The sequence below is a fragment of the Pimephales promelas genome, chromosome 16 (genome assembly GCF_988280905.1).
Source record: "Pimephales promelas chromosome 16, fPimPro1.hap1.1, whole genome shotgun sequence".
Classification (NCBI taxonomy): domain Eukaryota; kingdom Metazoa; phylum Chordata; class Actinopteri; order Cypriniformes; family Leuciscidae; genus Pimephales; species Pimephales promelas.
The window spans coordinates 33,765,983-33,778,482 of record NC_142784.1 but is presented as its reverse complement, the minus strand read 5'-3'; the positions used below and the strand labels follow the sequence as shown (position 1 = coordinate 33,778,482).

Below are 12,500 nucleotides of genomic sequence, written 5' to 3'. Positions count from 1 at the left end.
CAGTAAAGTTAGCATCTTCAAGTAAAGTTAGCTTCAGGTAAAGTTAGCTTCAGTAAAGTTAGCTTCAGGTAAAGTTAGCATCTTCAAGTAAAGTTAGCTTCAGTAAAGTTAGCTTCAGGTAAAGTTAGCATCTTCAGGTAAAGTTAGCTTCGGTGAAGTTAGCATCTTCAGGTAAAGTTAGCTTCGGTTAAAGTTAGCTTTGGTAAAGTTATTCAGTAAAGTTAGCTTCAAGGCAAGGCAAGGCAAGGCAAGTTTATTTATATAGCACATTTCATACACAATGGCAATTCAAAGTGCTTTACATAGAAGAAATTAAAATAATAATAATTAAAACAGTTTAGAATAAAAAATAAAAAATAATGAAAAATAAAAATTATGATAAAAATAAAATACGGTAAATTAAAACTATTTAGAATAAAATGAAGTGCAGTAACAGTCGGACGAACAGTGGCACAGTGCTCATTCAGTAAATGCACAGCTAAACAGATGTGTTTTGAGTCTTGATTTGAATGTGACTACTGTAGGAGCACACCTGATCTCTTCTGGAAGCTGGTTCCAGCTGCGGCTGGCATAATAGCTAAAAGCAGACTCTCCATGCTTAGAGTGAACCCTTGGTATTTCTAGCTGATGTGATCCTAATGATCTGAGTGATCTGTTGGGTTTATATTCAGTGAGCATATCTGCAATATATTGAGGTCCTAACCCATTAAATGATTTATATACCAGTAATAATACTTTAAAATCAATCCTAAATGTAACTGGCAGCCAGTGTAAAGACCTGAGGACCGGTGTGATGTGTTCATATTTTCTGGTCCTGCTCAGAATCCTGGCAGCAGCGTTCTGTATGAGCTGCAACTGTCTTATGGTCTTTTTGGGAAGGCCAGTGAGGAGGCCATTACAGTAATCCACCCTGCTGGTGATGAAAGCATGCACAAGTTTCTCTAAGTCTTGACTGGAAACAAAGCATCTAATTCTTGAAATATTTTTCAGATGATAGTATGCTGATTTAGTTATTGCTTTGACATGACTATTGAAATTAAGGTCTGACTCTAGTGACACACCAAGATTCCTGACTTGATTTTTAGTTGTTAGACCCCTAGTGTCGAGGTATGCATTCACCTTAAGAACTTCATCTTTGTTTCCAAACGCAATAACTTCAGTTTTGTCTTTGTTTAACTGCAGAAAGTTTTGACACATCCAACCGTTTACTTCATCAATGCATTGGCACAGGGAGTTAATGGGGCTGTAGTCGTTAGGCGATAGGGCTAAGTAGAGCTGTGTGTCGTCTGCGTAGCTGTGGTAAGCTATTTGGTTCTTTTTCATTATTTGGCTCATTGGGAGCATATACAGGTTGAATAGGAGTGGCGCAAGAATCGAGCCCTGAGGGACTCCGCAAGTCATGGATGTCCACTCAGACTTATGTTCTCCCATACTCACAAAATAACCTCTCCCTTCTAAGTATGACCTGAACCATTTTAGGGCTATCCCAGAAAGCCCCACCCAGTTTTCCAGCCTGTCAAGAAGTATGTTGTGATCAACAGTGTCAAATGCAGCACTGAGGTCGAGTAGTACCAACACGGATAATTTGCCTGTATCAGTATTTAAGCGAATGTCGTTTATTATCTTTATGAGAGCTGTCTCCGTGCTGTGATGCGATCGGAAACCAGATTGAAAATTGTCAAAATATCCATTTGAGCTTAAGAATTGGTTCAGCTGATTGAAAACAACCTTTTCAATGATCTTGCCTATGACTATAACTTTTGAGTTAAAAGAATCAAGGAGAAAATCAACAGAGTCAGCAGATATGCTTGGTTTTAAAGATATAGCCTTCATAAATAGCACACCAGTGTTTTCATTTAAGCATCTCTTCTTGACAGACACAGCTCTAGCTTCAACGGCAGGAGAGATTAATATATCAAAGAAAATACAGAAATGGTCAGACAGTGCTACATCCTTAATAACAATCGATGAGATGTTTAAACCCGTACTGATAAGTAAATCTAGAGTGTGTCCACGATTGTGTGTGGGACCGTGTACATGCTGTGTCAGATCAAAAGTTTTTAAAACAGTTTTGATTTCTTTTGCCATATTGTTTTCTGCGTTATCTATGTGAATGTTAAAATCTCCAGCAATGGCAAAACAGTCAAACTCAGAGGCAATTGTTGATAGCAATTCAGTAAAATCCTCAGCAAAGGCTGGAGAGTATTTTGGAGGCCTGTAAACAATGATAAGTAAAATACGTGGAGCACCTTTTAACACAATACCCAGATATTCGAAAGAGGGGTAATTCCCAAATGATATTTGCTTACAATGATAAACATCTTTAAAAAGAGCAGCTAAGCCGCCACCTCTCTTACCTGCTCTGCAGACACTCATATAAGTAAAATTTGGAGGGGATGTTTCGTTTAGGACCGTTGCACTACAGCTGTCTTCTAGCCAAGTTTCAGTTAGAAACATGAAGTCCAGGTTGTGTGTGGTTATTAAGTCATTGACTAGAAGTGATTTATTTTTAATGGAGCGGATGTTTAAAAGTGCTAACTTTATAGTCTTACTTTTTGTCCCCACAGCAGTCTTAGTTTGGCGTGTAATGGGCACCAGATTAGATGGGTTTGCTGTACGGCTGTTGAAGGCCTTAGATTTTCTATCATGTAAATGAACAGCAATAGAGAAAGATTCAGGCACACTGGGTTCCCGCTTGTTCTGTAAACATTTGATAAAGTTATTGTTTTCATAGCGAGGAACCGAAATATTTCACTTAGAGCTGGTATCAGTTGTTTTTGGTTCACCTCGAGCCGATGGGGAAGAGTGTGGGCCCTGGCGCTGTGGCAGAGGCCGAAGAGCTCTCCGAGGAGGGGGAGGGGGAGGGCGAGCTGGGCCCGAAAGCTTTGGTGGTTTTGGGGCCTGCCGTTTTTTGGTTGGTATCTGGGGGCTTGCAGCAAAAGAGTGTGATAGTTTGGTTCCAGCAGACACCAGTTGTTCCATTTTCTCAGAGAAGCTTCAGGTAAAGTTAGCTTCGGACGAAGTTAGCATCTAAAGGGAAATTTAGCTTCAGTAAAGTTAGCTTCAGTAAAGTTTGCTTCAGTAAAGTTTGCTTCAGTAAAGTTTGCTTCAGTAAAGTTTGTTTTAGTAAAGTTTGCTTCAGTAAAGTTAGCTTCAGGTGAAGTTAGCATCTTCAGGTAAAGCTAGCTTCGGTTAAAGTTAGCTTCGGTAAAGTTAGCTTCAGGTAAAGTTAGCTTCAGGTGAAGTTAGCATCTTCAGGTAAATTTAGCTTCAGTAAAGTTAGCTTCAGTAAAGTTAGCTTCAGGTAAAGTTAGCTTCAGGTGAAATTAGCATCTTCAGGTAAAGTTATTCAGTAAAGTTAGCTTCAGGTAAAGTTAGCTTCAGTAAAGTTAGCATCTTCGGGTAAAGTTAGCATCTTCGGGTAAAGTTAGCATCTTCGGGTAAAGTTAGCTTCAGGTAAAATTAGCTTCGGTAAAGTTAGCTTCGGTAAAGTTAGCTTCAGTAAAGTTAGCATCTTCAAGTAAAGTTAGCTTCAGGTAAAGTTAGCTTCAGTAAAGTTAGCTTCAGTAAAGTTAGCTTCAGGTAAAGTTAGCTTCAGGTGAAATTAGCATCTTCAGGTAAAGTTATTCAGTAAAGTTAGCTTCAGGTAAAGTTAGCTTCAGTAAAGTTAGCATCTTCGGGTAAAGTTAGCATCTTCGGGTAAAGTTAGCTTCAGGTAAAATTAGCTTCGGTAAAGTTAGCTTCGGTAAAGTTAGCTTCAGTAAAGTTAGCATCTTCAAGTAAAGTTAGCTTCAGGTAAATTTAGCTTCAGTAAAGTTAGCTTCAGTAAAGTTAGCTTCAGGTAAAGTTAGCTTCAGGTGAAATTAGCATCTTCAGGTAAAGTTATTCAGTAAAGTTAGCTTCAGGTAAAGTTAGCTTCAGTAAAGTTAGCATCTTCGGGTAAAGTTAGCATCTTCGGGTAAAGTTAGCATCTTCGGGTAAAGTTAGCTTCAGGTAAAATTAGCTTCGGTAAAGTTAGCTTCGGTAAAGTTAGCTTCAGTAAAGTTAGCATCTTCAAGTAAAGTTAGCTTCAGGTAAAGTTAGCTTCAGGTAAAGTTAGCATCTTCAAGTAAAGTTAGCTTCAGGTAAAGTTAGCATCTTCAAGTAAAGTTAGCTTCAGTAAAGTTAGCTTCAGGTAAAGTTAGCATCTTCAGGTAAAGTTAGCTTCGGTGAAGTTAGCATCTTCAGGTAAAGTTAGCTTCGGTTAAAGTTAGCTTCGGTAAAGTTATTCAGTAAAGTTAGCTTCAGGTAAAGTTAGCTTCGGACGAAGTTAGCATCTAAAGGGAAATTTAGCTTCAGTAAAGTTAGCTTCAGTAAAGTTTGCTTCAGTAAAGTTTGCTTCAGTAAAGTTTGCTTCAGTAAAGTTTGTTTTAGTAAAGTTTGCTTCAGTAAAGTTAGCTTCAGGTGAAGTTAGCATCTTCAGGTAAAGCTAGCTTCGGTTAAAGTTAGCTTCGGTAAAGTTAGCTTCAGGTAAAGTTAGCATCTTCAGGTGAAGTTAGCATCTTCAGGTAAATTTAGCTTCAGTAAAGTTAGCTTCAGTAAAGTTAGCTTCAGGTAAAATTAGCATCTTCAGGTAAAGTTATTCAGTAAAGTTAGCTTCAGGTAAAGTTAGCTTCAGTAAAGTTAGCATCTTCGGGTAAAGTTAGCATCTTCGGGTAAAGTTAGCATCTTCGGGTAAAGTTAGCTTCAGTAAAGTTAGCTTCATTCGTTGAGAGAAAATGTGCGCCTTTGGGGTTTGTAGTCTTTGCAAGTGCGTATTTCCACAATCTTATACCTCAAAAGTTTTACATCAAACTGCGACTTTCTTGACTTTAAAATGTATCTTTTAAATGGACAAACATCATACGTGTAATTCAGGCCAAAATTCAAACAAGATTGAAACGGCGAAGTTGTCTCTCGCCATTGACAATATTTTTCCGAAATGAGGTCCCATGGTAAAGAGGAGGGGCTTAGCCTCTCTGTTTGCGCCCTCTTGTGTCCATCGGAGTCAATACAGTACTTATTTTCCTCTAACATTTAAGTATTACCTTTCAAATTTGAATATAATTTTGAATATGTAAGTATAATATTTAAATTATAAAATTAAAGAAAGCCCCTTTTTACAGCCCTATAGTGCGTTTATGCATCGGTCCGGTTGTTTTGATGATGCACTGCTGAGTTTCCACAGCCGGCTAAAGGTCGTTCCCACTGAAGGGCGCTGGGGACGCATCAGAGCTTCGTGTGGGGTGTGTTGAGCGTGTGTTTGCTGCTGTTATCAGGGGCTCTGGGAGCTCACAGCTGGGGATCTGCACTGGACTTTGACTTCTCGTGTCTCGCGTTCGGTCCGTCCGTGAGGGTACATTTCAGACAAATAGAAACTGTGGAAGGAAAAGAGAGAGAGAGACTTATTTTCTACTCTACTGTCCCAAAAATACCAATATAAGAGAGACTTTTCTGGCCAGATTTGAAACCCCGATTCCATCGTTCTCTGAACTGAGTGACACTTTAAAAAAGTCCTTACTCGGAGGAAATGATAGTACAGCTGCACTAGCGGCTAAATATGTGCTAGCTAATCTCTCGAGTGACCCAATGTATTTATTTATTAAGATTTACGTACTTGTTTACTTACTTGTTTGTTTTATTATTTTATATAATATGTTGATGCTTTGATAACATTGTGTTACACAGTCATGCTAATATAGCAAATTTAATTTGAAATAAAAAAAATTGAAAATTGAGAGAGCGCTGCAACGAACTGAACTGTAGTATTATGTAATATATGAATTAATGTATTGTATTTTATGTAGTAAATTGCTTTCATTGAGTATTGTCAACACTGATGCAACAGGACATAGGGATTGTATCTTCATGAAATTACATATTGGGTCAAAATCATGTTTTAAGTCATGATTTCAAGAAAAATTGAGAAAACATCTGATCACTTTATGAATTATTATTGGCCATTTAAACATTTGGTCTTAATTTTGAGTTTTCATTTAGTTTTTATTTCCATTTTATTTTTTGGTATCCTCAAAATGATTAAAAAAAATCAGATTTAATAATAAACATATTTTGATGTTGATTATTTTTCGTATTGTTATTTTGGCTAGTTGAGATTAAAATGTGTTTTAAAGAAGTCTCTGCTCATCAAGGCTGTGTTACAATACAGTATATAAACAGTGAAATATTATTACAATTTTAAATAGCAGTTATATATAGTAAAGTGTAACTTCACTTTAATATGATGATCTGAGGCTCAAGAAACATTTATAATTATTATCAGTGTCGAAAATCGTTGTGTACGATTTATTTTCAGGATTTTTTGATGAATAGAAAGTTCAAAAGAACAGCATTTATTTGAAACAGCGATCGTTTGCAACATTAAACGTGTGAGTTTTGAACATTTTAAAGCTGCAAAGTCAGTGAGTTCAGTTCTAGGGCTCCACGTGGCTCTCAGTCTCCACCCCCGTCTCTCTCTCTCTCTGTGTGTGTGTGTGTTCAGTGTGGTGGGCGTTCCACATTCCAGTGCACTCGTTTCACAAGGCCGAACTCTCTCTCTCTCTCACTGTGTTTCTCGTTCCCTGCTCTCCTGTACGTGAGAGAGTGTGTGAGGCCCAGGTCGGCCCAGGCCGTGTGTGAATGTGCTGCCCAGTTTAGTGTGTCGGAATCAGGCTGAGTTTAAACTTCAGCCCCAGGATGAGCCGGGCCTAGAAGAGCTCACCCTCTCCGTCCGAGGGGAGGAAGGTAGGGAATGTGCTGTCTCATGCGTGGGGGTGGGTGTGTGTGTGTGTGTGTGTTTGTCTCGTTGAACTGGTAAGCCGATATATAATTCACTGCGATAGAGAAGTTGGACAAACTGCTTTGAGTTTGTACGAGTTTTTAGGGGCCGTGTGAACGTTTTCCAGGCTCTTGTGCATTCTCTTCTTTATAAGGTGCTCCACTGTGTGTGTGTGTGTGTGTGTTTGCCAGAGACATTCGTTACATATTTTGTCTCTTGCAGCACTGATAAATGCTTCTTGGATTAAATCACTCGCTGTTGTTGTTGTTATTTGCCTATTGTTCTCACACTTTGTTGCGTGTTTTAAATGCTTCTCTCTAGATCAGGATCAGAGACCCCAATCAGGGAGGACGTGACATCACAGAAGAGATCATGTCAGGAGGTCGCAGTGGCTTGACACCGACGCCTCCACAGGTAACGCACACACCTGAACGCACGAAACTTTACACACCCTTATGCCTCATGCACCAAATTGCTTTGACACATTTGCATCTATATTTCATTTACTACGTGAAATTATATGCTGGGATACTGTCATCATCATTAGTATTAGCAATGTGCTGCTTTTGTCAAAGAACAGCCCATTATTTTATGAATTGACAGCATGTCTGATAATTTACAACATTAAACATTTATTTAAGATCTGTCTTTTGGAGTTCCTCGCGTGCCGGTCAAAAATTACCGTTTTTTTTATTTTTTTATTATTATTTCAATTAAATGAACGTACTATAATTTAATTCGATAATTTTTTTTCTTTAATAATTTTGTATTTTTAGAGTATTTTATGCTACTGAATTGGAGTTCCTCGTCTGCCGGTCAAAAATTACCGTTTAAAAAAAAAAAATGTATTATTATTATTTCAATTAAATGAATGTACTATAATTTATTTCGATACATTTTTTTTCTTTAATAATTTTGTGTTTTTAGAGTATTTTATGCTACTGAATTGGAGTTCCTCGTCTGCGGGTCAAAAATTACCGTTTTTTTATTTATTTATTATTATTATTATTATTATTTAAATTAAATGAATGTACTATAATTTATTTCAATACATTTTTTTTTTCTTTAATAATTTTGTATTTTTAGAGTATTTTATGCTACTGAATTGGAGTTCCTCGTCTGCCGGTCAAAAATTACCGTTTAAAAAAAAAATGTATTATTATTATTTCAATTAAATAAATGTACTATAATTTAATTCGATACAGTTTTTTTCTTTAATAATTTTGTGTTTTTAGAGTATTTTATGCTACTGAATTGGAGTTCCTCGTCTGCGGGTCAAAAATTACCGTTTTTTTATTTATTTATTATTATTATTATTATTTAAATTAAATGAATGTACTATAATTTATTTCAATACATTTTTTTTTCTTTAATAATTTTGTATTTTTAGAGTATTTTATGCTACTGAATTGGAGTTCCTCGTCTGCCGGTCAAAAATTACCGTTTTTTTATTTTTTTTTAAAATTATTATTATTGTTTCAATTAAATGAATGTACTATAATTTAATTCGATACATTTTTTTCTTTAATAATTTTATATTTTTAGAGTATTTTATGCTACTGAATTATATTTATGAAATAGTTATGATCCAAAAACCTGAGCATAGACTTAACAGTGAAATTTCCTACTTAAACTATCGTAAATCTCGACTTAAGTTTGGTCTCTTTTAAAAGATAACACTTGGCCGATTTATTGCTGAAGTAAAAAAAATAAAAATAAATGATGTTTAAATTTATTATTATGAAAAATGCATTTAAAATGGTTTTTACATTTTTTTATATGAAATATATATTTACCAAAACAAGTTTTGCTCTAAAACTATGATAAAACCGAAGCCATAAATATAAACAAGCTGGTTACAAATTTGAGGTTATCTAAAAAAAAAAAAAAGATTCATTGGGCGCAGTACCAAATGCTTCCACTGGGTGATAGTATTTGCCTCCCTCGCTCATTTTGGACCACCAAAACAAGTGAATTTTTTTTTTTCAGGACCATTTAACCTTTTCGAATCATGTCAATGATTTTCAATTAAAAGTGCCAAAACCTTTACCAAATTTCGTACCATTCTGATGAAGTGAAAAAATACGGCACCGGAGGGTTAACAAAATAAATGCTATTTTATAAGAGAAAGAATTGTTTTTTCAATTTTGTTTTATTTAATGGTGTCCTCAAACGGTGATTAGCTGTCGTAAAGCTCAACGCCTTTTAATTATTAAGAATGATATTTAATCATTAATATATTTGAAGCTGTGACTAATAATCTGATGATTTATGATATTTCGTACGAATAATATATAATGAATTTAAATTTTTTTATGAACTATTTCTTAAAGCCCAACGGCGACAACGCCACATCTCCGGTCGTCATGACAACCAGGGCGGAGTTTCCCATCCCTCCAGGTGAAAGCCCGTTCCCCGACACCCCACAGACTCCGCCCCCTACTAGCCCAATTAGCGACACGGTAGATGCTCCGCCCCTAGCGCCTGCAGACGACTCCCATGTGACGCCCACTGTGGTGGATCCGCCCCCTTTTAATATTGCAGAAGTCACACCCGTTAAGAGCAAAGAGGAGGGGCCTGTGACTTTACCGATGCCTGTCCCCGCCCCCCAGGCGGAGCCTGTGCTTGAATCTCCGATAGTGCAACCGGAAGAGCTCCAGCTGTTCAACGGAGTCCCGGCAAGAGACATCAGCCCTATTGCTGAGCCGGACATGACTAAAGAAGCACCACCGATTACCATGGAAATTCCTGATAGGACTGTTCCTCTTCAGGTTGTCAAGGAGACCCCCGTTGTGGGTGTTAAGGAAGTGCCAGCCCCTGTTGTTAAGGTGCCAGCTTCTGTTGTTATGGAGCCTACTCCTCCATTTTTCAAGGAGCCTATTCCTCCATTTGTCAAGGAGCATATTCCTCCGGTTGTCAAGGAGTCTATTACTCCGGTTGTCAAGGAGCATATTCCTCCGGTTGTCAAGGAGTCTATTCCTCCGGTTGTCAAGGAGTCTATTCCTCCGGTTGTCAAGGAGCATATTCCTCCGGTTGTCAAGGAGCATATTCCTCCGGTTGTCAAGGAGCATATTCCTCTGGTTGTCAAGGAGTCTATTCCGCCGGTTGTCAAGGAGCATATTTCTCCGGTTGTCAAGGAGCCTATTCCTCCGGTTGTCAAGGAGATCCCTGTTCCTGTCAAGGAGACCGTCGCTCCTGTCTGCAAGGAGACCACCGCTCCTGTTCTAAAGGAGACCCCTGCTCTTGGTGTCAAGGCAACCGTCCCTGTGGTTGCCAAGGAAGCTCCTACAGCGGTTGTTTCGGAAGCCCTTACGCAGGAGGCTGTTGTCAAGGAGATACCTACTAAACAAAACCTGGAAACTCCACTTGTCGTCAAGGAAACACCTTTACTCGTTGCCAAGGAAACTTCCGAACCACTTTTGAGGGAAGCCACCGCTCCTTCAGAGGTTGTTGCGAGCGTTTCTAAAGCCACGCCCCCTCCGGCAGAAGAGCGAGAGGACACGCCCACTACACAGACCACGCCCCCTGAGAGTACTTTACAAGGTGCGTAAGGCAGTTCGTAACAGTGTTATTTTAGTGTTTATTTCAGTTTTCAATGGGTTTAGTTACAACAATGCTACATAGTGCGTAGTGCCAGTCATGCTGATCAAGTTAATGTCAACATGTTGATTTCCAACTGCACGATTCTTTCATGATTATGGTTTGAACGAATGATTCAATAGCTCGCTAAAATAAAGATTTCACTTGTTTCATTACTGGATGAATCAGCGTTTTTGAAAGAATCTCTTGAACTAATGATTCAAAGATTTAATCGAGATTACAATCTACGATACGCTCTAATACCTTCAATAGTTACAAAAAACACACGTTAAGTGAATGATTCAATGACTCACTCATAGAGATTCCACTTGTTTCGGATAAATCTGCATTTTTGAACGAAACTCTTTATTGAATGATTCAATGACTCACTCAAAGTTTTCACTTCTTTCATTACTGGATGAATCAGCGTTTTTGACAGAATCTCTTGAATCATTGATTCAAAGTTTGAATCGAGATCACGACCTTTTAACGATTAATCGTGCCACTCTACTTCCTTCAATAGTAACAAAAAGCACAGGTTAAGTGAATGATTCAGTGACTCACTCATGGAGATTCCACTTGTTTCGGATAAATCTGCATTTTTGAACGAATCTCTTTATTGAATGATTCAATGACTCACTCAAAGTTTTCACTTCTTTCATTTCTGGATGAATCAGCGTTTTTGACAGAATCTCTTGAACTAATGATTCAAAGTTTAATCGAGATTGCAATCTTTTAACGATTAATTCTGCCGCTGTAATTCCTTCAATAGTAACAAAAAGCACACGTTAAGTGAATGATTCAGTGACTCACTCATAGAGATTCCACTTGTTTCAGATAAATCTGAACGAATCTCTTTATTGAATGATTCAATGACTCACTCATAAAGTTTTCACTTCTTTCATTACTGGATGAATCAGCGTTTTTGAAAGAATCTCTTGAATCAATGATTCAAAGTTTTAATCGAGATCACGATCTTTTCCCGATTTATTGTTCCGCTCTAATACCTTCAATAGTAACAAAAACACGTTAAGTGAATGTTTCAATGACTCACTCATACAGATTTCACTTGTCTCATTACTGGATAAATCTGCATTTTTGAACGAATCTCTTTATTGAATGATTTAATGATTCATAAAGTCTTCACTTGTTTCATTACTGGATGAATCAGCGTTTTCGACAGAATCTCTTGAATCAATGATTCAAAGTTAGAATCGAGATCACAACCTTTTAACGATTAATCGTGCCGCTCTAATACCTTCAATAGTAACAAAAACACACGTTGAGTGAATGATTCAATGACTCACTCAAATTCTTCACTTGTTTTAGTACTGGATTAAACTGCATTTTTGAACAAATCTCTTGAATGAATGATTCAATGACTCACTCAAAGTCTTGTTTCATTACTGGATGAATCAGCGTGGTTACTTTTGAATATTTTAATGACTAAGTAATGTTGGACCAATGTGTCAACTAACGCTCAGAGTATTAGTAGTCTGTCTGCTTAATATGTGCGAACTCTTTAATCTAAGCAGCCACACTGTTTAGTCAATAATGCATATGTCATACTCGGTGTGTGTTTATGTATTTGCAGTGGTTTCTATGCCAAAGAAGAGGAGAAAAATGAAAGACCTGAACAAGAAGGAGGCGGGAGATCTTCTTGATGCCTTCAAAGAGGTGTGTAGAAGAGCCCAGAAACAACCACGACTTTGTGTTCATTCAATAACAATAGCTCAGTCCAAGGCCTGTTCATTGTGTGTATTTGGCAGATGCGTTTAATCCCAGACTTAACTACTTCTATTTTGACCATTTACAGGCTTTAATGCAAATAAAACCGTTTTGAAAAGACGCAGTGCAAAATTCAACCTGTCAGTAACATGTTATTTGTTTTCTAGTGATGAATTCTGAGTGATAAATGGGATAATGATGATAATTGGTCCCACTTTATATCGAAAAATAAGTACAATGGGGCAGGTGTGTGTGGTATTGGTTGGGTTAAGGTGTAAGGGAAGGGTCAACAGTGTAATTATACATTATAAATCAATTATAGCTGTAATAACATGCAAAATAAGTACAATGTAAAGACATGACTCGTTCTGTCGTACACAAGACCATTGTGTTAAAT

The 12,500-nt window shown here is 37.4% G+C and overlaps 1 protein-coding gene across 5 annotated transcripts in view; it reads left to right on the top strand.

The window, feature by feature from the left end:
- The window catches only part of eif4g1b (eukaryotic translation initiation factor 4 gamma, 1b), a 72,816-nt gene that overhangs the window by 30,563 nt on the left and 29,753 nt on the right, over nt 1-12,500 (top strand). For 4 of the 5 annotated variants that reach the window (XM_039660282.2, XM_039660281.2, XM_039660279.2 and 1 more), the window contains 3 exons: nt 7,118-7,210; nt 9,130-10,339; nt 11,970-12,052. In XM_039660282.2, coding sequence (XP_039516216.2) covers nt 7,118-7,210; nt 9,130-10,339; nt 11,970-12,052 — 1,386 coding nt within the window. Of the gene's footprint in view, nt 1-6,559; nt 6,763-7,117; nt 7,211-9,129; nt 10,340-11,969; nt 12,053-12,500 lie in introns of those variants that run through there. The other variant, XM_039660283.2, reaches the window with a different exon arrangement.